This window comes from Leucopleurus acutus, assembly GCF_964270905.1.
Source record: "Leucopleurus acutus genome assembly, chromosome: 1".
NCBI classification, from domain to species: domain Eukaryota; kingdom Metazoa; phylum Chordata; class Mammalia; order Artiodactyla; family Delphinidae; genus Leucopleurus; species Leucopleurus acutus.
In genome coordinates this window covers 31147139-31174856 of record NC_139142.1, presented here as the reverse complement: position 1 = coordinate 31174856, position 27718 = coordinate 31147139, and the positions used below count along the sequence as shown (strand labels likewise).

Below are 27718 nucleotides of genomic sequence, written 5' to 3'. Positions count from 1 at the left end.
ATATATATATAGAGAGAGAGAGAGAGAGTAGACAGATATGTGTGTGTGTGTGGACATATGTGTATTCACTCATGTCATACACATATGTACATATCTATTTCTTTTTCTTTTTTTTTTTTGGCCACGCAGCATGCAAGATCTTAGTTCCCCAACCAGGGATAGAATCCATGCCCCCTGCAGTGGAAGCACAGAGTCTCAACCACTGGGCCACCAGAGAAGTCCCAGTATATATCTATTTCTTAACTCTATCAGCTGACAAAGCCCAGAAGCCATGACACCCCAGTAACAAATGAACACACCTTGCACACAGATCTTGATTTCCAAATATATTCTCCACCAAAAGGAACTAGGGGTCCTTAGAGAAATGGCTGACCCCAGGGTTGGAATGAGCCTGGGATATCTTATTGTGCCAAAACATAAAGAAAATCCTCAATGAATGACAAGGTCATGTCAAAAGGACCTAAGAATCAGCTTGAAACGGTTCCCATTGGCCCAATCTGGGACAATTTGAGCATCAATATAAATTAACGAGAGTAAAGAAATATAACTCGTTGAATAAATAAGAATCCAAGAGTCTACAATGATATAAATAAATAAGCAGGGGGGGAAAGGAAAGCTCTTCTTTATAGCAGAAAGCCAACTAATAAACACAGAAGGAATGAAGGAATTAGAAAGAAAATCACCATTCGGCAACCATAATAGTAATAAATGATTTAGGCAAGAATTATCAGTGAATGCTACTGGAGGGTAAAAGTTCTGAGCAATAACAGGGTATTTACAGACCTCGAACTACTTCCCCCCCCCCAAAATACCTATAAATTAGAAAAAGAAAAATTCTAACTTTACAGTGGAGTAACCTGACAAACACTACCTTAACCAAGTGATCAAAGTTAACATCACCAGGAATGGGACAAGTTGACAGCACGCGCCTCCACGAGCATCTTTTCCATGGTATTCCTAACAAAAGTGTATTTTTGCAATTAATATGTTAATTCAGAGTAATAGATCCAATTGTTGAATCATTCTCGTAATCCTGGAATAAACAATGCTTGGAATGTGAAAAAAAATGTTTTTAAGTGCATGAGGTGAATTTAATTATGAAAATATATCAAACAAACACAAATTAAGAGACATTCAACAAAATAACTGGCCTAAACCCTTTAAATATCAAGTCATGAAAAACATGGAAGATTAAAGAACTGTTTCAGATTAAAGGAGACTAAAGAGCTACGACAACTAAATCTAATGCACAATTCAGGATATTCTTTTGCTGTAAATGACATTCTTGGCATCACTAGCAAGATCTGAATAAGACCTACAGATTAGATAATGGTATCATACTGGTTTAATTCTGATAATTTTACCAAGGCTATGTAAAAGAATGTCCTTGATTTTAGGAAATGCACACTAAAGTTCTTAGGGAAAATGGGCATCACGATTGCAACCGACTCTCAATCCAAAATAAAAGGTGTATATATGTGTGTATTATATGTGTATGTACACACACACACACACACACACACACACACATACATAGAGAGAAGGAGAGAGAAACAGCAAATGACAACACGAGTTAGAGACAGGGAAAGAGAGACAGAGACTAAAGAATAAGACAAATATGGAAAACGTTAATATATGGGGAATTAGGGCAAAAGGTGTATATAGAGAAATTCTCTGTACTACTCTGACAACTCTTCTGTAAGCCTGAATTATGTCAAAATAAAAAAACTAAAAAATCTTACACAATACAGAAAATCAGATACTTCATAAAAGTAAGAATCAAAGATGAGAAATTATTCAACCACTTAAAATAATGAAACACCACTTTTTTGCTACATAATTGGCACTAAAAATGTAGGTGACAATACTCAGTTTCAGCGAGATTCTACAGAACTTGGTACTTTCATATTTTGCTGTTAGAGTAATAACAGGCCAAAAAAAAAAAAACGTACAGATTCTAATGATTCTATGGCTGGGACTCCATACTAAGGAGATAAATACTAAGTACTGAAAACTCATGATACACTACAGCCTTATTTAAATAATGTAATCACTACAGCCTTAATGCAAATTGGTAAAAACTTAAGTACAACACAGGGAGAGTTTAAGAAAACAGATACAATCACTCATAGGAATTATTCAGTTAACAAAGTATAGTCTATAAAAACTAAGTAAACATGGAATAGCACATACAACAGACATAATATGATAAAGTAAAATTGTATGAACAGAATAATTACAAACTATGGTTTTAAAAATATCTACACACAGGGACTTCCCTGGTGGTCCAGTGGTTAAGACTCCATGCTTCCATGCCACAACATTGTTATAGTATCTGTAGGGTGGTGATATTGCTTAATGAGGTTGTTTTCCTTTTCTTTACCTTTCAAACTGTTAGTAACCTTACTATTTTAATACTGAGGAATATGCAACTAATAATAGAAAATAAGCTTAGCTACTATTTTAACATTAATCCTTTGTGTTTACAAAATGCATCTGGAAATATTTCAGAGGGAAAATAAGGGGGAAAACGTCATGATAAACTAATTTATACAAATACCTTTATCTTATCTTTAAACATGTATCACAGTAAATATGTGAGGGAGGAAGCTGCTCAAGTCCAGTAGGGAAAAGGTTACAAAAGATACATTAAAAATATTCAGACTGAAAGCATGAGCATCCTTACATCCTTTCTCAAAGAACAAGCACATTCTATACAAATGATTGTGACAAAGAATTTTAAAGTTCAAGAGCCTGTCACAGTCATGAGGTAAAATGTGGACAAGAGGAGTCTTGCCAAGCGTCTCTCTCATCCAATACTCACTGAAGTCTCATTCGTTTTTCAGGGGGGCCTTTAGTACCCACAGTCTGTTGAACGTTCTTTGTGGTCTCCTTCTCCTCAGATTTTACAGTTTCTGGTATAGGTTCTGCCTCTTTCTTTGTCTGATCCACTAGACATCAAAAGCAGATATTTTTTGGAGGGGGAGGAGGGTGGAGGGATAAGACCAGTTTAGACAACAGTTAATGTGAATGGTTCAGACTCTCAAATTAATTTAGAACTACTTATCTCAAGTTCTAAATTTAGCTGTTTCATCAGGCAGATGTATAAGAACCAATTTACAAACAAAAAACCTGATAATACAAGCAAATTATGATACTAGACAAAAACACATGACATTTAAATAAGACATTATGCATAAAAAAGATACATAATTATTCTATGCCAGGTCAATGGGCAGTCCAATACCTATTCTCAATGATGAAACAGAAGGCCTTTTTTCAAACTTTTGACAACCTAGAATCACCTCAGCTTCTCCACACACCCTCAATACCTGTTCATCCCACTCTAATGCATCTTTCAAATACTAATATCACTACCACAAAAGCACCACCTTTTGGCAATCAGCAGATCAAAGGTTAGGAGTAACAAACTGGCATTAGAGAGTCTAAAAGGACAAAATGATCATAATTCACCTCACATGTTATGATCGTTACTGAGTTAAACAGGCTGTTTGGTCTTATTTCAAGTTTGATAAGAATTATCAGATGAACCATACCTGGGACAGGCTTTTCTCCAGACTTTTGCTGTAATTAAAAAAAAAAAAAAAAAAAAAAAAAGTGGGGAAGAGGGGTGAAGGAAGAGGAAGAAGAAAACAGGGCAGGTTAGCAAAGCTTTTTGCTTCTTGACGTCATAATTTTCATTAAAATTACACCTGCATGCGAATTATATTATAAATGACTTCATCAAGAGAAACTACTATCCATGTACCATAAAAAAGTAAATTTATCATTTTCTACTTCTTATTCCTGTTCCAGAAAAGACACAAATCTAAAACTAGAACAAAAGAGTCAAACATAAAAAACCCTTGAACATCAACAAAGCCCTTTGCCTCTGCACCGAGGCTACAATGCTTTATAAAAAGTTGCTAAGGAGAATCCAATGAGAGGGAATAATGGAGCCTTTCAAGACTCCAGAGGCTTATTTGCACAGGCGATATGAGCTATAAGTAAGTAGAATGAAATTTGGATGTCTGACTTTTAAAGTTGGCAGGTATGGAACGTAAAGAAAAAGAGGTATTTTTCTATGAATATAAGGCTTCTGTTGAGTGTACTATTAGAAATCAAACTGCAGGAAAAAATGATGGGGGCACTAGGAGTCAGGAACAAGGTCAGATCCTTCATTCTGCACAGCAATTCTTTTACTTCAGTGGGCCCTGTCATCTCCCTGTTCTCGCTACCCAAGTTAAATGCTTTAAAACACTTTCCTCCTCCTCTCCCTCCTTCTTCCTCCTCAAGGCTCACAACCTACCCCTCACCCTCAGCCAATAAGGGTGTCAATGTTCTCTCCCATCCACCTACCTCCAAACTTATTACACCTTTATATACAGACATATATACATAAAAAATACCTCTCTATACTTCCCTGTCATCTCAGAATAAAAGTGTTCTCTTTATTTTTATAAAGTTTAATGCCTCCATTTGTTTTCTGAATTTCTTTCTGAATTTACATGCCCTCCTTAAGCTTCTTATCTATTCCTATGACTAGCGACTACACAATTTTCTGATGTCACATGATCCAGATTCATGCTACAAACTGCCTACTAGCCCACTCCAACTACAAGTTCTGGGAACCATTACATTTAATAAGACCAAAACTGAGCTTCCCATTGTACACAAAAGGTTAATATAGAAGGTCTGAGCTACTATCCTTAGAAGGGCCAGGCTGCGAGGTTGGCCTTTGGCTGGTATCTGGAAATTTGGATGTCAGGAGGGTTCCCACCATTTTGTAACTGATAATGGCAATTCATTATGCCTAGACATTTGTATAAAAAATGTTGTTTTTGCTGAATACCTGCCTTCCTTCAAAGAATGTGGAATTTTGGTATGTGTTAGATTGAAAGTACCTACCTGAAAAACCTCCCCCAAAAACGTGGGCACCAAGTCTCTAATGGACTTCCTTAGGCAGAAATATCACTTACATGTTGCTGCATTTTCACTGTTGAGGCAAGAGTGTACTCTGTATGACTCTTCATGGGAAGAAGAGAGTGTAAGGAAGCCTGCAGATGGATTCCTCCAGACTCCACTAATGCCTTTTTTCCTTATATCTGGCTGTATAGCCCTACTATGTCACTGTAATAAATCCTGTGAGTGCTTCAAGCAAATCTCCAAACATGGGGGTGGTCATGGGAATCCCCAACACAACAACATTATTACCTGTTTTATGAACATATTAGGACTTAAACATGTCTAAAGTAATTTGAGGGAACAAATAATTTTTCCTTACTTTAAAACAGGAGAGGATATAGATGGTGTAACATTGAGGAATGAGAAATCGAGAGGGGATATTCTTATACTGCTAGCACTGAACCACTTGAACTATACTGGACACTGGACCATATCCAGACATTGAAATAATGTCATTACCTAATTAGTGCACACTGTCTAATCTTTTCTAGTGAACACTGTCACACAAACTAGTAGGATGTGGTTTAAGATGGGAAAATAGAACAGAGGCGGCCTTTCTGACAAAATTTATCAGGTAACTTTGGAATAAACCTAACTGAAGCAATATCCTATGGTGTCCTAGCAGCTTCTGAAAACAGCACTGAAAAGACATTGATAATAAAAGGCACTGAAGGCCTGAACTCCTATCACATCAGTTTTGGTGTAACTTTCAGTAGTAACAAAAGTTAAAATATGGAAAAAGGAGCTTCAAGGAAAAATGCAGGACTTCTCCAATATTCTCTTGAGCACCCCCATAAAGGGGCAACATCCCTCGGATCCAGAAGTCCTAAGCTACAAATGGTTCCGGGAGACAAAATGGGTAAATAGGGGCTCACAGAAGGCTTCAAGGAGACCAAGAATCTATTTTCTTCTCCAGATCTGAGGAGAAATGCTGTGGGTTGGAGAAACAAAGAGATTATTAAAAGTCCTAGAGAACTTTGATTATTAAAAGTTCTCCTAGGTCTGCTACATAGAGTTGACATACTCTCTCTCTTTGTGAGTTGGCTTTTGGCCCCTGGATGGTTAAAAGAAGGTGAGGTTCTGGAAAATGACAACTTAAGGGTGACTATGGCTAAACCTTTACAAGAAAAATGTAAAAACTCATGGAAGCAGGTAGTCTGCAACCTGCTTAAAATAATTGGGAGGAAATAGGGGAAGAAGAGAGAAAACAAGATTGGCCACGCCTGATAACTGTTGAAGCAGGATAATATCAATAGGTACATGGGGGCTTCATTTTTTATTATTCCCTCTATTTTTATATGCGTTTCTAAATTTCCATAACTTTCTACAAAGTGAAGTTTTTTTGTTTTAAGATTCAAGAGAGTCTTTGAGCTTTCTACAGTGTCCAGCCTAGCTCACCAGGATAGAACAGTACATGGAATTCAAGTCAGGACCCCTAGCCAGAGAAAAAGGAACTGTCAGTCAGCTGGAGTACCACAGAACCCAAACACAGTAGTAAGCTACTGAATGTTCTGGAGGTTGGCTAATGAAAATAGAACCCCTAACAACTATATTTACCCCAAATCTGTTTCTTTTCCTATATTCTGAATTTGGGTTCAACACCAAGTTGATTCTAATCCTAGGCCTGAAACCTCAGAATCATCCATAATGCCAATCTCTCCATATCCAACCACCAAAGTTAGGCAATGCTAAATCTGAAATATACCTTGAATCTGTTTCCTCTCTATCTATGGCCACAGAATTAATTCAGGCTTTCCATAATCTAACTTCCTTGACTCCAAACATCACATTTTTTTAAACATCTTTATTGGAGTATAATTGCTTTACAATGGTGTGTTAGTTTCTGCTTTATAACAAAGTGAATCAGTTATACACATACATATATGCCCATATCTCTTCCCTCTTGCCTCTCCCTCCCTCCCTCCCACCCTCCCTATCCCGCCCCTCTAGGTGGTCACAAAGCACCGAGCTGATCTCCCTGTGCCATGCAGCTGCTTCCCACTAGCTATCTATTTTACATTTGGTAGTGTATATATGTCCATGCCACTCTCACTTTGTGCCAGCTTACACCTTCCCTCTCCCCGTATCCTCAAGTCCATTCTCTAGTAGGTCTGCGTCTTTATTCCCGACTTGACCCTAGGTTCTTCATGACCATTTTTTTGTTTTGTTTTTTAGATTCCATATATATGTGTTAGCATACGGTATTTGTTTTTCTCTTTCTGACTTACTTCATTCTGTGTGACAGACTCTAGGTCCATCCACCTCACTACAAATAACTCAGTTTCATTTCTTTTTATGGCTGAGTAATATTCCACTGTATATATGTGCCACATATTCTTTATCTGTTCATCTGTCAATGGACACTTAGGTTGTTTCCAAGTCCTGGCTATTGTAAATAGAACTGCAATGAATATTGTGGTACATGACACATTTTCCTATGCATCTTCTATACCATGAATGGTTATCTTCCTAAAACAAACAAATAACTACATTATTTCGTTGCAACTGTTTTTAAACACTTAATGGGTCCCTACTACCATCATCAATAATTCACAGCTAGTCAGTGCTGAGGGTCAAGAAGATGAGGTAGAGGATATCTAAGTTTACTTCAAGAGAGAGTGTATTTGAAAAAGAATGTACAAAAATTACCACTGCTTTCATTTGTCTTTAGTGATGATAGTTATTGTTTTAATATTTCAAATAACATTTAATGTACCTGGAAACGTATGTTTACAGGAGTGGTACCAGGTTATGGGTTTAAAATAGTGAATAAACACACTGGACCACAGAACTAACCAAAACTCCTTTGTCGAGCATATACGATTCTTCTCAATATGACCTTAATAGAAACTTTAAGTCTCATATTTCAGTACTCCTCCCTTCACAAACACATAAGAGTAATAAAACTTCAGAGTATTTTCTGGTTCCTTTCTTTTTTTTTTTTACAGGTACACTGAGGTATAACTGATACATGAAAAATACCTGCACATATCTGATATACACAATTTGATGAGTTTGGACATATACATACACCTGTGATACCATCACCACAATCAAGGTAATAAACATATCCATCACCTCCAAAAGATTTCTTCTGCTCCTTTAGTTTGGGGTTTGTGTGTGTGTGTGTGTGTGTTAAGAACACTCCATATGAGATCCACCCTCTTACCAAGTTTTTAAGTGCACAACACCATATTGTTAACTGTAAGCAGTATGTTGTACAGCAGATCTCTACAACTTATTCATCTTATATAACTGTAATTTTACAGCCTTTTTAGAACTCCCTATTTTCCCCTTCTTCCATCCTCTGGCAACCACTATAATATTTTCTGTATCTGACTATTTTAGATACCTCATGTAAGTGAAATCATATAATATTCATCCTTCTGTGACTGACTTATCTCAATTAGCACTATATCTTCCAGATTCTTCCATGACACCACAAATGGTAAAATTTCCTTCTTTTTTAAGGCTGAATAATATTAAACTATATGTATATCCCATAGTTTCTTTATCCATTCATCTGTTGATGGACATTAGGGCTATTTCCATACCTTGGCTATTGTGGATAATGCTAAATATTCACAAAACTAATAAATGTGGGAATACAGATAGCTCAGGTTTCAAACTATATTACAAAGCTACAGTAATCAAAACAGTATGGTATTGGGATAAAAACAGACATAAATCAATGGAACAAAATAGAGAGTCCAGAAATAAACCCATGCATATATGGTCAATTAATTTACACCACACAAAAAAATTAACTAAAAATGGATTTAAGACTGGAATGTAAGATCTGAAACCATAAAACTCCCAGAAGAAAACATAGGCAGTAAGCTCCTTGACATCAGTCTTGGTGATGAGTTTTTGGGTTTGACATGAAAAGCAAATGCACCAAAAGCAAAAATAAACAAGTGAGACTACAGCAAACCAAAAAGCTTCTGCACAGCAAAGTAAATCATCAACAAAATGAAAAGGCAACCTACAAAATGGAAGGAAATATTTGCAAATCGCATATCTGATAAGAAGTTAATATCCAAAATATATAAAGAACTCATATATCTCAACAGTGAAAAAACAAACAATTCAATTAAAAAATGGGCAGAGGACCTGAATAGATATTTTTCCAAAGAAGACATACAGATGACCAACAGGTACATGAAAAGGTGCTCAACATCACTAATCATCAGGGAAATGCATATCAAAACCACAATGAGATATCACTTCACAGTTGTTATAATGGTTACCATTGAAAAGACAAGAAGTAACAAGTGTTGGTGAGGGTGTAAAACAAAGGGAACACTTGTGTACTGTTGGTGGCAATACAAATTGGTGCAGCCAATATGGAAAACAGTACAGAGGTTCCCCAAAAAATTAAAAACAGAAATACCATATGATCCAGCAATCCCACTTTTGGGTATATATTTGAAGGGAATGAATACAAGATCTCGAATGGACACCTGCATTCCCACATTCACTGTGGCATTATCCACAATAGCCAAGGTATGGAAACAACCTACATGTCTGTCAACAGAATGGGTAAAGAAGATGTGAGATATATATATGTTTGTGTGAGAGAGAGACATATGTGATACACACACACACACACACACACACGCGCGCGCGTGCGCACACATATACAGGAATATTGTTTAGCCATGAGAAAGAAGGATATCCTGCCATTTGTGAGAGCATGAACCTGGAGAGCATTATACTAAGTGGAGTCAGACAGGCAAATATGATATATCACATCACTTATATATGGAATCTAAAATGTTCAAACTCCTACAGAGGGTACAGCGGTGCCTGCCAGCGGCTGAGGGGGTGGGGGAAATGGGGAGATGTTGGTGAAAGGTATAAGATGAAATAAGTTCTGGAAATCTAATACACAACATGGTGATTATAGTTAGTAACACTGTATTATATATTTGAAAGTTGCTAAGAGAGTAAAACTTAAATGAACTCACCATAAAAAAGAACAGTAATTATGTGACATGACAGAGATGTTCGCTAATGCTATGGCGGTAATCATTTTGCAGTATATAAGTGTATCAAATCAACAGGTTGTACACCTTAAACTTACACAATGTTATTACACCAATTATATCTCAATAAAGCTGATAACAAAAAGTTCATCCCTAAGTATGTTTTTGATGCTATTATAAGTGGGATTTTCTTGATATCCTTTACTGATAGTTGTTAGTATACAGAAGTGCAACTGATTTTTGTGTGTTGATTTTGTATCCTGCAATTTCACTGAATTCATGTATTAGTTATAACAGTTTTTTAATGGAGTCTTTAGGGTTTTCTATGTATAAGATCATATCATCTGCAAACAGACAATTTTACATCTTTTCCCATTTGGATCCCTTTTACTGCCTAATTTCTCTGGCTAGGTCTCCCAGCACTATGCTGAATAGAAGTGTGGAGGGTGGATATCCTTGTCTTGTTCCTGATCTTAGAGAAAAAGCTTTGTTCTTCACCACTGAATATGATAGCCGTTTGTTTGTTATACATGGCTTTTATGATGTTGAGGTACATTCCTTTTATACCTAGTTTGTTGTTTTTAACATAAAAAGATGTTGAATTTTCCCAAATTCTTTTTCTGCATCTATTGAGATGATCATGTGATTTTTATCCTTCATCCTGATAATGTAGTGTATCATACTGATTGATTTTAGTATGTCGAACCATCTCTGCACCCCAGGGATAAATCCCACTTGATCATGATATATGATCCTCTTAATGGGCTACTGCATTTGATTTGCTAGTATTTCATTGAGAATTTTTGCATCTATTTTTATTGGACTGTAGTTTTCTTGTCTTGTAGTGTCTTTTGGTCGTTGGTATCAGAGTAATGCTGGCCTCATAAAATGAATTTGGAAGTGTTCCCTCCTCTTTAATTTTTTGGAAGAGTTTGAGAAGGATTGGTGTTAATTCTCTTTAAATGTTTGGTAGAATTCATCCATGAAGTCATCTGTTCCTAGACATTTCTTTGGGAGGTTTGTGATTACTGATTCAGTCTCCTTATTCATTATTGGTCTGTTCAGATTTTCTATTTCTTCATGACTCAGTCTTGGTAGGTCATATGTTCTAGGAATTTCTTATAGGTTACCCAATTTCTTGGCATATAAACTGTTTATAGTAGTCTCTTACGATCATTTTACTTCTGTGGCATCAGTAGTAACGTCTCTTCAACTTCTAATTTTATTTATTTGAGTGTCCTCTCTTTGTTAGTCTAGCTAAAAGTTGGTCAATTTCGTTTATCTTTTCAAAACACCAACCCTTAGTTTCCTTGCTTTTTTGTTGTTGTTTTTATTGAAGTATAGTTGATTTAAAATGTTGTGTTAGTTTCTGGTGTATCACTGATTCTTTTCTATTGTTTTTCTAGTCTCTATTTCATAATTTTTAATCTTTGTAATTTCTTTTCTTCTGCTAACTTATAAGTGGAAATTAAACAAAACACTCCTGAACAACCAGTAGGCCAAAGAAGGAATCAAAAGGGAAATCAGAAATTATCTGGAGAGAAATTAAAATGAAACTACATCATACCAAAACTTATGGGATGCAGAAAAAGAAGTACTAAGAGGGAAGTTTATAGCAATAAATCCTACATTAAAAAGGAAAGATCGCAAACAACCTAACTTTACACCTCAAGAAACTAGACAAAGAACAAACTGAGGGATTTTCTTGGTTTCTGAGTATGTGTTCATTGATCATCTTTCATGTTTTTGGTTTTGCATTTTCTGTTCCCATTTTCTAGATCAGCACTGCCCAAAATATAATGTGAGCCACAAATACAAGCTATATATGTAATTTAAATTTTTCTAGTAGTCACATTTTCAGAAAGAAACAGATGAATTTTATTATTTTTAACCAAATGTATCTAAAAGAGTATCACTGACATATAATCAATATTTTTAACTATTAATGAAATATTTTATAAATTTTTTGTACTAAGTGCTTGAACCCAGTATGTATTTCACACATAACACAACTCAGTTTGGACTAGCTGTGTTTCAAATGCACAACAGTCACATGTGCCTAGGGGCTACTGTACTGTGCAGTTCCAGGTGTTCTGCCACGGATGGCCAACCACACCTAACCTCTTACACTCTGTAGTCACTACTCGTCATCTTACACAGAGCTATAATTCATTTATTTATTTATTCAACAGACATTGTTTCATCTTCACGCGCAATTCATGAGATTTCTCTAAACTGGCTTTTTGGTCCTGAGTTCCAACCGTGGCCTCTGCTCCCTTCACCACCACGTCACCATTCCAACAGTACACCTCATCCAGTAGAGTCAGGAAAGGGGGAAGGAAAGGCCTATTCTAAAGTCATCTCAGGGTGTGAAAAATCTCAGTCTAAAACAACCCTTGAAAATCTCTTAAATAGGCCCTCCACAGGAAAAACATGACCTTGTGTGTACACAGCCCTGTAAAGATAAGTAAGAGCTGAGGCAAACCATAAGAATAACATGTTCACATATTCCATCTCACACTTACTTCTCTGCAAAAGCTCATTTAGTACCTCATTTAGTGGACCTGCTATTGCTGTTGGAATGCCCAAGACAACATAATGGAATTCATATAGCTCCAATGTATGTTATAAGTCTATTTATTATTACTCCTGCCTCCTCCATTTATCATGCCAAACCCTCCACATCAAATGTACTATTCTTTTTATTACAAAGTTTTTATTATTCTATCATTTAAGGACTTAAATACCCTCTACATCAGGGTGGAAGGCAGCACGTACAGTAAAAACAGCATGAGTTTCAAATTCTAGTTTTGTTACCATCTATGACACTTTCAGCAACCTTCTGAATGAGAATATTATTATATTCAGTCCTCACAGTTTACGAAGATTCAATAAGGAATTAAACTTAAGCGCACGGAACAGTACTAATTCCATTCCCTTTACCACCTCCTCCATTAAGTCCTTGAAAAACCTTTCTTTGATTCAGAGATCATTTTTTTAACTAACAAGGAAAATCAGTATTTTTAGGTCACATCTGAAACAGTCCTCAATTAAAAATAAATATGCCAGGAAAAAGTGTTGAATCAAAATTAACCACACGCATTCTCATTACCTGCACAAATCTGGGTGGAAATTTTTGTCTAAGGTCTAGGAGTAAAGCATCCACACGCTGTCTCTGGAAAATAGAGCTCGGTTCTTCTTTCCTTTTGACTTTAGGTTTGACTTTATCTATTAAAATATAAGGTCCAAATCAAAACATTGTCTAAACTACTTTGGTGCCTTATTATTTCACAAATCTTTGTCTGCCATGAATATATTCAAATTTTATTATTTTTAATGGCTGCTATTCCAAAGATAATCCCCCCAAATACGTTAAACATAGCATATACAGAGAAGCATTCAAACTCTCCCTCTGAAATGAGGTTAAAATTCTAACATTTAAAAAGCTGATATATCTTTCAAAGACATTTCGGTTTTAGCATGTAAACATGGATAAACATCGTTCTTATGTTTCCATAATTACTTAATTATGGAAAACTTTAAGGCTAAATTTTCCATAATTACCTAAGTCACATTCAGATTATTGGTTTGAAATTATCTTGTGTATATTTTAAGTGTATTAAACAGACTTTTCCCGCAAAACCTAATAGGTACAAATGGAAAATGCAACTTTCATAAACTCAAGTAACCATACTCAATTATGAAGACTATAATCCACCGAAAAAAACAGGACAAACCAAACAACAGAAGATCATAAAGACAAGAGAGAAAAGAACTTGCAAGAAAAATTATGAAGCTAATCACGTGTGGGATTTTCCCTGGGAGGGGAGTGTGCTGGTGGACTGTCTATAAAGATAGGGTTCCAGTTAAGTTTTACTCCAAACATTTCATTAGGGTAGGGGCAAAGAGCTCTTGGGAGAAGTTTATTCAACTGATGCAAACTTTCCTAAGTCAAATGTTGTCGCCGGGACCTACTATTACGAATAAATATAACTGTATCTCAAAGACCATTCATTCCACGGGTCTGAATTTTATTTAAAGGCTACCTTTTCCATAGTAATTCATTCTAAGTTTCTATTTCTCTAGAAAGAAATGCAGAATATAGGTATACTGCTATAGATACATTTCTAGAAGTACTTTTATTAGTAAAATATGGTACAGAACAAGTAGCAGATTAGCAGCTATGGCAACTAGAGGACCTGGCATCACGACAGGCGGTAACATAGAAAGATCAGAAAACAGACTGTTCATCTGGAGATAGGGCTTTAAGAGCATCTCCCCTATTTCAAAAACTTGGAAGACTTGGGTTCCAGATTTCAAGATGACTCAACAGTTTGGTAAGCAGGAAATATCATCATTACTCATTCCTCATCACTGATTTCCCCTACATGTCCTAAATATTTTAAAACCTTGTATCAACTTATCAAAGATTATCATGTACCAAAGAGATTAAAATTTGTACCTGTTCCTATGGGAATGCTATTATTACCACATCTAGTTACATGAATCATAGCTCTGACAATGTCATCATCCTATGAAACCTTCCCACAGAGAAGTAAAACACAGCTAGAAATCATCAATAGCCATCTTCCGAAAGAAAGCAGCTTCATTCTCTGAGTAACAAAAAGTGTTTTAGGAGGGTCTCGGTGTCCCACCTACCTTGCTCTTCGTGATCTTTGAAGTGCCACCAATACCCTTTGGAAGGATGATATCGACAGTATGACATAGCTTCATCAAAAGCTGACTGAATGCCATGTACCACAGTAAGCTTAGAAAAAGAAAACAAATTCTGAATTTCTCATCAATCATCCAAAATTTACAAAGTGAACACAAAATATTACATATGCAAAGACAGTAAATCTTCTGCTTTTCAGAACCTGAATCACTATGTATCTAGGGGTGGTACATACTTTGAACATGGAGTTGGCCCACAGGAACCAATGCTTAAGATATTCTAATAGTCAACACTTTATACCAACGTACACAAGGGAGAAGAGTTCCTGTTTAATTCTCGGTAGCAAGGTAGTTCGGTTAGAAGTTTTCTTTAATGTTTAAAGTATGTAAAGACACTCACCACTCTAGAGTTTATAACTGATCCCAAGTCTGGTGCCTGATAGATCACTCCGGCAATAATATAGTAATCAGCCAGTGGGATAACTAAAGCAGCGAGGAAAAAAAATGTTTATCAATATAGCTATGCACACAAACTGCTAAATATATTTCCATAAAAAGAACAACTAAAGTTTAACATTTTCCCACACTAAAGCTTAAGGTAGGGTTTGGCAATTCCTGTTTTTGTAAATAAAGTTATATAGGAAAATAACCACACTCATTCATTTGCGTTATTATCTAAGGCTGCTATGGCACTAGTTGAATAGTTGTCTCAGAGACCATGAGGCTCCAAAGCCTAAAATATTTAGTCTCTGGACCTTCACAGAAAAAGTTTGCTAAAAAAAAAGTTTGCCCTAGGAGCAGTGCTTCTTAAACTTTAACGTGCTTTTGAATCACCTGAGTATCTTGTTAAAATCAGATTCTTACTCAGTAGGGACGATGCATTTCTAACAAGTTCCTAAGTGATCCGATGCTGCTGTCAGTCAACCACACTTTGGGGAATAAGACCTTAGAGCAAGAGAGATTTAGGGCCCAGGATGAAGATACCAGACACACTCAACTTGCCTCTGTGCCCCAGTCCGAGGTGCTACGGAATAAAACAGCGGCTAGTGAGGCTGGTGCCATCTTCTGTCGCTTCTGTACCTGGAACCCTTCCATCATGGAACTCTTGTCCCCAGCCTTGTCTTTGTTCTAAGCTTCTCTGGGCAGGGACTCTAGATCTTTGACTTTTTTTTTTTTAATTAATTTATCTTTATTTATTTATTTTTGGCTGTGTTTGGTCTTTGTTGCAGTGTGCGGGCTTCTCATTGTGGTGGCTTCTCTTGTTGCGCAGCATGGGCTCTAGGTGCTCGGGCTTCGGTAGTCGTGCCTCACAGGCTCTAGGGCGCAGGCTCTGTAGTTGTGGCACACAGGCTTAGTTGCTCTGCGGCATGTGGGATCTTCCCGGACCAGGGCTCGAACCCATGTCCCCTGCACTGGCAGGCGGATTCTTAACCACTGCGCCACCAGGGAAGTCCTAGATCTTTGACTTTGAAAGTAAATTTGGATTCTTGACTCTGGAACCACAACTTCAGTAGCAAGTCATTCTCTGGAATCAATACTAGGGTGAAGGTTATTCTCAAAGGTCTTGATGAGAGTATCTAATTTAAGAGATGTAGCTGGTCATCTCTGGAATAGGTGACTAGCTCTTTGATTGAAAATCAAGTCTGAATTCTATACTTTTCAGTATGATTTCTAAAGCAAGTTTTTGTCTGGTAATTTTGATTGAATGTATCAATGAGGATTTTCCATTGATCTTTTATGAATTTGGTGCAACTGCATCTGCCAAGAATTAAACCTGATTTCCTTCTGAGAGACTAGAATTTGACAGGCAGAGGACATCTACATGATCAGCCCTCAATAAAAATTCTGGACTCAGAGTCTCAAACGGTCTTCCCTGAGCTCTGAGCAGACATAGTACACACTGCATTTCACTACTAGAGGGAAGGTGCACTTGGTGTGGCCCCTCACAGAAGGGAAAGCATAGGAAGCCTACACATGGATTCCTACAAATCCCTAAAACAGAACCCAATCCACAAAAATAAGAACATATATAGCTCAGGAGTAAATAAATCATGGTATTTTAAGAAGAAAATAATGCCTAAAGTTTACATATTTTACCTTGAGTAGGGGACTGCCGCTGTTGCTTTCGAATGATAAAAAGAATGGGCTCTTGGGCATGTAAAAGGATGTATTCCACTCCAACCATCTGACTGAAAACAGGACACAGACACTCAGAGATCTATGAATGCCCTACAAACAATTCTCTAGAACATTCAAATTATCACATAAAAGTATAGCAACATTGTAAACAGGATAAAACTGCCTATGTTTGATATGAAAAATTGGCTGTTCAATAAAACTGGCTATTTTTCCCAGGTAGGTGGGGCTCAAATAAAGTAAGATTTCGTTTTTAAACAACAACAAAATTTCTCTACAAAAATTCATGATGAACTTAAATCGGAGTATTTTCAGTCATGAGAGTACAATGAACCTACATTTCAAAAAAGGCAACCAAAATACCAGGATGCTTCCTGACCAAGGAGATCTATAAATATATATAAAATATTAAAATATACATGAACACTATACCTGTCTTAATATAGATCACTACTATATATTGTACCCAACCAGAAAACATCAAAAACCTTATCCTCACCCCCAACATATTTTTTCCTGACATACTATGTTTAAAAGCAACACCAAGGTATCTCAGTAAATGTAAATATTTACCTCAAAACAAAAGCTATTTAAAATACCAGAAATTTAATTTCTTAGAACCCCTGCTCTCCATGTTTAGCTGACAGATGAAAAACTTCATTACACAGTTGTTTCAGAAACTTTTATAATAGTAATGAATTATTTAGCATCCCAAGTCTGAAGAATCTTGCTAAATTTGGCTAAAATTTTATTTGTCAAACAAAGAAAAATCTACTATAAACTCGGCTATGGTTTAAGACATCAAATTACATGTAGAGGAGACAACATATATAGTTACCTGGTTAAGGTAACAGTTGCATTGCGGAAATCAATGAGATTTACATCTAAACCTCATAGTTACATTTTAACTAGACAGTAATATGTGCAGTTATAAAGAAAAGACTTCCCAGGTTACAAGTGACTACTAATAATTCCTTTGCATGTCAAATCTGCACAAACCCAAACAAAACTCCGGTTCTTCCAACACTTCTACTCTGTACTTCATGATTCACAGCTTGAAAGAACTATTCATTACAAAATCTGCAGTTGGCAAAAATGCTACCTTCTTATAATAACTTACTTTAAGTGTTCTAATGTTAGCCTCTGCATTTTGACCACTTCATTATTACATGTCCTGTCATAAAAAGGATTACTTCTTTCTGAAAAGTAATCCAGGACACTTCCACTGTTCAAAATAGGGATCCAGGAACTGTCAACCCAAGAGATTCCCAGCAGATTATCTATAGAAAAGAAACAAAATGATAAAGCATGAGAAAAGAGAAAAAAATCCAATCCAACAAACATTCATTATGCATATAATGTAGGAGGCACTATGAATATAAGGATGACGTGGATCCTAACCTACATACCCTCACAGTCCCGCAGAAGAGCTAAGTATGCAAGAAAGCAATGACAACACAAGATCCATAATAAAGGTATGAATAAATGTGTTATGAGAGCACAGTGGAGCAAGCAGAATACCTTACCTGAGGGAACAGGAATGGTTTTTCATGGGATGAGGAGGAGGTGGGTTTTAGCACTATATGTTAAGGAATAAATAGAGGCTCACCATGGAGAAAAGAGAGGCAAAGTAATTCCAAGCAGAGGTAATGCATATACAAAGGTAGGGAAATATAAAAGAATATTATATGTTTAATTGGGAGATTCTGATTGACATATATACACTAATATGTATAAAATAGATAACTAATGAGCCTGCTGTATAAAAAATAAATAAAATTCAAAGATTCAATAAATAAATAAAAGTACATTATATGTTTAAAGAATAACTCAATTAGGTGAAGAAGTTATAGGATTTGAAATCTAGAGAGGTCTTTCAAAATATCGGAAATCCTGAGTTTTTATAATGTTGGCAACTAATTCAAAAATTTTCAAACAATATGTATGCCAAAGAAAACACATCCATCGCCACTAATGGGAGACCTTCCAATTAAAGAGACAGAAATAAGTTAGGAATCTATTATTATAGATGAGATAATAATTATGTAAAAGGGGCAAATGAAAAGTAGAATGCCCTTAATTACAGCCATACAATTGCACATTTTAAAGAATTAAACTTTAAATTTTTCAAAATGGAAAAAGAAAACAAAGACATGATAAGTAGGGCTAGATAGCTTTAATTAATGAGCTTTTATTGGGTACTGGCTGCAATGTTTCATACCACTGACAGTACTAAATCCCACTAGCTGTAAGTCATGAAACATCAAATTGCCTATATAATTACTGGTTGAAGAAGGAAGAATGGAAAAGTTCAACCTCCCCATGCCTTAGTTTTCTCATCTATAAAATAGGGATTATAATAGTATCTGCATGCTAGATTATATATGTAAAATGCTTAGTACATTGTAATAACCCAATAAATGTTCATTATGATGATGGTGGTAGTGCTGGTAGTCAATTTCTTTTAAGATTAATATGAACAAACTTATTTCTGGCTTAACCAAAGGCTGTCCTAGCTTGTGCCTCTTTTTTTTTCTAGTTTATGCACTTCTAAAAAATATAGAAACGTCTTTCATTCTAAAAAGGTATAGGTTTACTAGATATTCAAATGGTCAAGCTAGATTGAACTCATTTTAAATGTCACTAATCTCTGCAAAGCCTTTCTCTACTTTGCAAGGCAGAAATAATGGTTTCTTTCTCTATGTCCTCATAGCAGTTTTTATATAGTTTTATAATTGATTATTAATAACCCACAAGTACAAATGTTTTCCCATTAAATGCTGAGTTTTTTAAGGAACTGGGGCTGTGGGTTACTCATCAGAACTAGCACAGGACCTGTTTGGTAAGAATTAGAAAATGTTTATTAATTCATGATTAAGGGCTAAGGACATAAATTTACACACACTCCAGTATCCAAGTATGTTCAGTTACAAACTAGTTAACTGGGGTTAAGAGGGTGGTGTGTGGCTGTGAAATAGGATATATTAGTTCTCCTACATAGAAGCTACCTGTGACCACAGCCCAATAGACTACACTACCAAAACAAGCAGACTCCAACTATTTCTTACCATCTCCACTGTTACCACCCTAGTCTGAGCCACCCCCAAATGCCCATGCATTACAAAAATGCCTTCCTAACCGGTCTCCCTAATTCTACCTTTGCCCTCCTACAGTGTTCTCAGCAGTCAAGGTGATCCTAAAAAAAAGTAAGTCAGGTTACGTTCATCCCTTCTGGTCAAAACCCTCCAGTGGTTCTCTATTTTACTCAGAGGACAAGCCAAAGGCCTTACCACGGCCTACAATTCCTGTATGAACAAGCCACCACACCAATTCTCTCTCTGACCTCATCTACTTCCCGCCTCCTCGCTCACTGTGCTTCAGCCATACTGGCCCCCTTGCTGTTCTTCTGACATGTTCCCACCTTAGAGCCTTTGCAATGGACCTAACAAATCTAAATAAAAAGTAAAAAGTTATGAAAGCTAAACAGCCTCGTGGACTAAATGTTCCTCTTTTGTATTCAGTAGCAAGGGAGAGCATACTGACATGGCTCTAATATAGCTCTCTAACAGTCAGCAAGTAATGAAATTAGGTACTTGATAGTCTCACTTATAACGAAAGACAAACATATAGTAAACATTATCCAGAACTGCTGAAGATCACTGGACATTCTGACAATATATAAATGACAATATATTTGGAATATGTGTGCTAGACTCCAATTTGGTTAATATAGAAAAAGGAACCTCAAACGTCAGGAATAAGGTAGGCCCCAGGCCAAGTGCCAAGAATGAACCAAACACTGTCGGCTCATGACCCCACCCCCTTCTCTGTCGTTCCTTCACCTGGACAGAACAGCCCCAATACTGCTGTAGAGATACGTATGTAGGACAACACCACAGGGCTCAAAGCCCAGAGCTTATTCCAACCCCTTCGTTTTGACTCTTCTAAGAGACTCCTGAAAAACTGCGAAAATCTAGGCAATTTTTCGACAGATTGGCGCTTTGGGTCGTTCACAGAAAACATTCCAAAGAGCTTGGGAGACATCACAAGGGAACCGGAATCTTGCCCCCAAGAGCTATAAATCCCTAAACCAGCTCCCAAACAATCAGGAAACAAAGGGGACAGCCCAGGTTACCTCGGATATCCACCGCCGCCATAGTCCCAAAAGCGTCCTCAGGTTCTTCTTCCGGCGCAGAGTAAACGTAACAAGTCTGAGACGAAAGAGCTCGCTGCAGAGCAGAGGAATGTTAAGGAGGAACCAAAAGAGGGGAGGAGACTGCAAGGCCAGGAAGACAGGGCAGGGAAAGGGAAGAAGCGGAAAGAATAGGAGGTGGAGCGGGGCGGGGCTGAGGGGCGGGGCTGAGAGAGGGTGGGGCGGGGAAGAGGGGAGGAGCGGAGAGAAGGGGTGGGGCGGGGCTAGGAGGTGGAGCGGGGCAAGGAGGGGCGGGGAGGGATGGAGCCGGGAAGTAGAGTTGGGTTGGGGGGAGAGGGGTGGGACGAGGCAGAGAAGGGCGGGGCGGGGCTCGGAGGTGGAGCGCGGTGGGTAGGGAAGGGGTAAGAAGGGGAGGGAGAGGCTAGGAGCTGCTAGCAGGAAGGAGAGAGCAGCGCCAAAGGAGGGAGAGGTAGAGGCAGAGCATACTACCGGGGTAAAAATTTGGAGACTTTGAGGAAAAACAGAGTGAGCAGAGCCCTGCCCAACGTCCACCACTGAGGGATTCGAAAATTCGATCTTGGGCTTCCCTGGTGGCGCAGTGGTTGAGAGTCCGCCTGCCGAGGCAGGGGACGCGGGTTCGTGCCCCGGTCCGGGAAGATCCCACATGCCGCGGAACGGCTGGGCCCGTGAGCCATGGCCGCTAAGCCTGGGCCTCCGGAGCCTGTGCTCCGCAACGGGAGAGGCCACAACAGTGAAAGACCCGCGTACCGCAAAAAAAAAAGAAAGAAAATTCGACCTTGATCTCCTGTCATCGTTTATAAGAACAAATTCTGATAGTGCAGAGTTGGGGGTGGTAACATCTTTCATTTTAAAAGCTCTTTCAGGTGTATCCAATGAACTGTTCAGTTTAGGAGCTACTGGCCGTTGTTTTTCACCCTACCTCAAGTGTGGGGATGGGCAGGACTAAGCAGGAAAAATTTGACAGTCATTAGCTTTTATGTGACTAAGCCCATTAAAAGTCTAAAGCCATTGAAGAAAATATTACATGCCTCAGAGACAAAATTTTCACAAGACAGGAAATGCTTCTGAAGCAAAATATTAAAAAGATTAAAAGAAAGGGAATACCCCTGGGTCCCTAAGTAAAGACCTAATGTCTGCATTCCGGCTAATCTGGGCTAGATAGCAAGATGCCAGAGAGGGAATAATTCTGTGAAATGCAGAAGCCATAGGAAGCCTTAGAAAGATTTTCAGGCTCCATAAAAGCAAAATGATGAGGATATCTGCAAGCAAGACCCAGATGCCAAGAAGAGAACCTGCAAATCTGAAGAAGCCCTTTTCATGGTGATGAAGTGTTAGTGCCTGTATCTGTTCCAAAACTTAGGTACTATGAAGGTTCCCCCAGAATTTAACCACAAAACAGAGGTAAGGGGGTGGGGGACCATGAATTTATTGGAATTTTCTACCTCATAGACTGGGAATTCAAAAATTTTAACTCTAAGTGGCATACAAATATATTGCTTTGTTATACTCCACTTTTTGAACTGGGATTTTATACTTGAGATGGTATGTATACAGTATGTGTCCCAATAAAAGCATGCACATGCACAGAGCAGAGTTTTCAAAGGAGAAAGGCCTGGTAGGGTCCTGGTGGAGAAGGCATTCCAAAACAGGGGTTATCATGTCCAATAAACAAAAGTGTGGAACATGAAGCTTTTTGCTTTGTTTTGTTGGTTCTGTTTTCTTGTGTTTTTATTAGAAGAGGATTAGGAAGAGGTACAACAGAACACAGATCTGTAGGTAATAAAACATATGGTAAGCATGGTAGGCCAGACCTGGGAGCTCAGCCTTTATCTTGTAGACAGTGGGAGAAATGTAATTGGGCTTCTATTTTAGAAAGATTGTCCAAGGAGCATGAGTTGAGGCATTTATAAGACTAAAAACAGGGAGTCTGTTTAGGAGACTCTTGCAAACTAAATGCTGTCTACACTCATACAAAGGCAGCAGTAGCTGAGGGAAGAAAAAGGAGGACAGATATTTAGGAGATAAAATCAAAAGGGAATTAGTGACTAGTAGATGAGCTTGAGGAAGGAAAGGCAGGAAATAAAACATTATTCCCAGGATACTGCTTTATAAGACTAAGTATTGTTAATCAAATTAGGAATAACAAGTAACAAGTAAGTAGGTGAAAAGGGGAGTAATGATTTTTTTTTTTTTTTTTTTTTTGGCGGTACGTGGGCCTCTCACTGTTGTGGCCTCTCCCGTTGTGGAGCACAGGCTCCAGACGCGCAGGCTCAGCGGCCATGGCTCATGGGCCCAGCCGCTCCGCAGCATGTGGGATCTCCCGGGACCGGGGCACAAACCCGCGCCCCCTGCATCGGCAGGCAGACTCTCAACCACTGCGCCACCAGGGAAGCCCCATGATTTATCTTTGAACATGTCCATCTTATACATGAAGTGTCTGCAGGACATTCTGTATACTAGAGTTCCTTAGCCTTTGCATTATTGACGTTTGGGGCCAGATAATTCTTGGCTGTAAGTATGGGGAGCTGTCCTGTACATTGTAGAATGTTTAACAGCAATCCTGGCTTCTACCCACCAGATGCCAGTAGCAGCAACCCCGTCCCAGTTATGATGACCAAAAATGTCTCCAGACATTACCAAATATCCCTGGAGGGCAAAACTGCCCCCAGTTCATAACCACTGCTTACAAAGGTATCTATAGTAGTATGAAGTCAAAGCAGAAAAGTTTCAGGAAGAGAGGAGTACTCACAGTGTGAAGCAGATATGTGAGATAAGGGCTACGAAGCAGGCATTGGATTCGGTAAATAGGAAGCCCCTAACAAGAATAGTTTTTGTGGAATGATGAGGGTCAGAGGAGAGTATGTTCAGGAGTGAAGGGAAGTGGCATTGGGTATAGTCTGTATTTTCAAGGCTGAGAGGGAAGCCTAGAGTGCTACCTGGAAGCTGTATGGACATAATAATACTGAAATGTGAATATGTGGATAGGCTAAGGTAAAAGACCCAGAGAAGATCTTCAATTACTCTTCAGCAAATTCATTCATTCATTCAGTCAGCCACCAATCATTTAATACCTACTCTGTGTTTTGCTCAGCTCTAGTTGCAGAGGATAAAGCAGTAAACAAAGCCTCTGACTTCAAGGAGTCAACAAGTCTGATGGAAAAGACAGATGATAAACAAGTACATAAATAAAGAAGAGCATTACAGACTGTGATAACAAAAATGGGGGGAGATGAGACAGCGATTAACTGGAGGAAGCCACTTTGGATACGATGGTCAGGACAGACCTCTCTGAGGAGGTGATATATCTGAGCTGATACCTGGAGGATGAGAATGAATCAGCCACATGAAGAGCTGGGGCTCAAGCTTTTCAAGCAGAGAGAAGAGCATACAGACCCTGCAGTGGAAAGTGGCTTGGTCTGGGAACCAGGAAAAGGCCAGTTTAAACTGAATCACATAAGTGAAGGAGGAATAGTGGGAAGAGACGAGGAAAGAAGGTAGGAGTCAGATGATAGATGGCCTTGTAAATAAGTTTTTTTTTTGTTTTTTTGTGTTTTTTTTGCGGTACGCGGGCCTCTCACTGTTGTGGCCTCTCCTGTGCGGAGCACAGGCTCCGGATGCGCAGGCTCAGCGGCCATGGCTCACGAGCCCAGCCGCTCCGCGGCATGTGGGATCTTCCCGGACCGGGGCACGAACCCGTGTCCCCTGCATCGGCAGGCGGGCTCTCAACCACTGCGCCACCAGGGAAGCCCAATAAGTTATTTTTTTATTCAAAGGAAATGAGAAGCTATTAAAGACTTTAAGGGGTAGAATGCCACAAAGGTATTAGTTCTAACTGGAAATTTGCACTGGATGTCAAAAATAGTTGCTGTTTATTGAGCCACTTACTATGGATCAGGCACTGTGCCAAGCCCTTTGATGAATTACCTAGTTTTCCCCTAACAATTTTATGAGGCAGATGCTATTATTACTCCCATTTTGCAGATGAGGAGACTGAATGAGGCAGATGAATTAGCTGCTCACAAATTATTATCTATGTGAGTACATCATTGATCTACGTTTTCCACTCCCCTTGTATCTAGATGTAGCTACCTAGGTAGTTCTCATCAATGGAATATGGATGGAAGTGATTAGTGTCATCCCCAGGCCAAGCTGCTTAAAAGCATGGGTGCCTTTTCCACTCTCTCTCTCTGCTTCCACTTGGTAGATATCACAGAGACCTTCAAGTCATGGATTGAACATGGGGAGAGCCAGGATCTCTGAATGGCTGACCATGGTGCTGAACCTCCCTGCTGACCTACATCGGACCTTGATAAAAACAAGAAATAAGGTTTTATTGTGTTAAACCACCCCCCAACACACACACACAATTTGCTTTGTACTCTCTCTTCTATAAAGTCAATAATGGTGATGTAATCTACTCCCTCTTCTGTAGGATATGCTAAAAATTTGTACCTGCCTCCCCTATATACAATATGGCCCTTTGAGGCTTTGTGGTTTGGGGACTTACATCATTTGACATGCAAGTGTTAGAGTGCAAATGAAAGAGAAAAACAAAAAGCTCTTCAGTAAGAGGGTAGGAATGATTTTCTGATTGGTTAAAAGAAATTCATAGCACATTAGAAACAATTACCTGCTCGCACCTTCCTCCATATGGCTACGATCCAGATTCCTCACATAGGTGCCTTTTAAATACTTGACACACTGCTCCTCTTTACCATGTTTTACCTTCTTTAACATTCTCTCCAATAGTCTAAATTAACACACATCATATCCTCCCACTTCTTTACCTGTGTGCCCTTCTTTATAGGGATACCTCTATAATTCCAGGGCCTGAATTAAGACTCTTTCCTAAAAAGAAGTTCTCTAGACTGTAAAGTCCACAAGGACACGGTCAGGTATGTGTTTGCCTGATATAATTGATCTAGTCCCTGGCATGGTGTCTTCCATGTACTAGGTGCTCGACAAATATTTGTTGAATTAACAAATCATGTATAAATGAATGGATGATACAATGGCCCTCAGATCAATAACAAACTTCTGCATTTCAATAATAGATAAATGTAATGGGATTGTTAAGTGGAAATGGATTTATGGGAAGTTATAAGAAAACTTAAAATCTCTCTTGATCTTAGAACAATGTAGAACAAACAACAACAACTTCATTTATGCTAATGTTCTGGAAATCCACAGAATAAAAAGAAAAACACAAGATTGTATTTTGTGTGATATCCTACGAGAAAAATGTTCTAGAAAATATTAAAGTTGTGTGAGTTTTTTCTTTCTTATTTAATGAGCAAAAAGCCAGCTACTTCAAAATACAGAACAGGACAGAAAATCACCTCAGAATTACTTAGGAGGTACCTCTGAAAAGTTACCCTGGAACCTCTGGGAATGGACTTGATGGTCCATGGAGAGATATGTTACCAAATATTTCGTATTTTAAGGGTTGTGAGAAAATCTACACTACCCCTGCATGGCAAATACCCAACCCTGACCCTGGGCAGTACCTCTGAAGGCAGCTGTTCACCTTAGGAATTAGCTATAATTGTAGACCAAAAAACCCGATCACTAAGAGTTCAACCCTAGAATCCCAAACATAGAGTACAGATAAGCTTAGTCCAGAAGAAACAGAATCTTCTTCCCTCCAAGAACCTCTCCTTGGATTTTGTTCCCATTGCAGGACAGTGGTCAAGTATCCATGAGACTGGGCAGTACTAAACCTCCAATAAGACTCCATGCAGCATCACAAAGCAATAGCAAAGGCTGACTGGGACTTCCCTGGTGGTCCAGTGATTAAGACTCCAAGCTCCCAATGCAGGGGGCCCAGGTTCGATCCCTGGTCAGGGAACTAGATCCCACATGCATGCCGCAACTAAGAGTTCGCATGCACAACTAAGGAGCCCAGGAGCCGCAACTAAGGAGCTTGCCTGCCACAACTAAGACCCGGCGCAACCAAATAAAAATAAATACCAAAAATATTATTTAAAAAAAATTGCAAAAGCTGACTAAATTGATTAGACTTCACTATGACATTCAAAGATGGCTAATAAGTCTCATCCTTCGGGCGGAGCAGGCTGCTGAACTGTTTTGTTAATTCTGGAGTGAAGCAAAGAGAATATCCCAAAGAAGATCGTTAGCTAACCACAGCAAGTAGGGCCCCAGAAAGTGATGCTGAAAGTCAAATTGCTATATCTCAAGTGACTATGCCAGCAAACCTTGGGAAAGGAGTGGCTGAGGCAATAGCTTGCAAATCTGCTGGTAGATTTTGCTTTACTCTTAGGGACCTACAAGTAAAGGATTTGGTAGTTTCCTCAATAAGATTACAGGAAAGAAAGAAGTAATTCCTTGGCCTTATTAGTGATAAAATTTTTCATAGTATTCTCATATTGTCTTCTTAATCTAGGCTATAGCTGCACATATGTCCCCATTTTTAATCATATCTTTTCTTCTTTTTTTTTGATTAATGTCACTAATGATTTATCCAATGGGATTGTATTTTTTTTATAAATTTCTTTTTTTTTTTTTTACTTATTTACTTTTGGCTGTATTGGGTCTTCGTTGCTGCGCTCAGGCTTTCTCTAGTTGTGGCAAGCAGGGCTACTCTTCGTTGTGGTGCACGGGCTTCTCACTGCTTCTCTTGTTGCAGAACACAGGCTCTATGCATGCAGGCTTCAGTAGTTGTGGCTCGCGGGCTCTAGAACACAGGCTCAGTAGTCATGGCACATGGGCTTAGTAGCTCCGTGACATGTGGGATCTTCCCAGACCAGGGCTCAAACCTGTG

The 27718-nt window shown here is 38.4% G+C and overlaps 1 protein-coding gene across 3 annotated transcripts; it reads right to left on the bottom strand.

Moving 5' to 3' along the window:
* Nucleotides 1–34: 34 nt before the first annotated feature.
* Nucleotides 35–20980, bottom strand: MED6 (mediator complex subunit 6). 3 transcript variants are annotated; one of them, XM_082832963.1, is made up of 8 exons: nt 20899–20980; nt 17884–18043; nt 16725–16816; nt 15028–15110; nt 14613–14721; nt 13066–13181; nt 3558–3585; nt 35–2951 (listed from the first exon to the last, which is right to left on the bottom strand). In XM_082832963.1, exons 1-8 carry the CDS (start codon nt 20918–20920, stop codon nt 2821–2823), a joined length of 741 nt encoding a protein of 246 aa, XP_082689089.1. In that variant the 5' UTR covers nt 20921–20980; the 3' UTR covers nt 35–2820. The 3 variants fall into 3 exon arrangements, with proteins under 3 accessions (XP_082689089.1, XP_082689090.1, XP_082689088.1); XM_082832964.1 differs by lacking the exon at nt 13066–13181; XM_082832962.1 differs by lacking the exon at nt 35–2951 and having other exon boundaries at nt 2964–3585.
* Between the last annotated feature and the right edge of the window lie 6738 nt (nt 20981–27718).

Bases quoted from the DNA above. Each gene is read 5' to 3' on its own strand.
- MED6 (XM_082832962.1), bottom strand. From the start codon at position 20,920: ATGGCGGCGGTGGATATCCGAG. The intron at 18,044-20,898 runs GTAACCTGGGCT...TCTTTTCTATAG, and splicing joins GGCGGCGGTGGATATCCGAG to ATAATCTGCTGGGAATCTCT. The intron at 14,722-15,027 runs GTGAGTGTCTTT...TCTTTTTCTAAG, and splicing joins CAGTTATAAACTCTAGAGTG to CTTACTGTGGTACATGGCAT.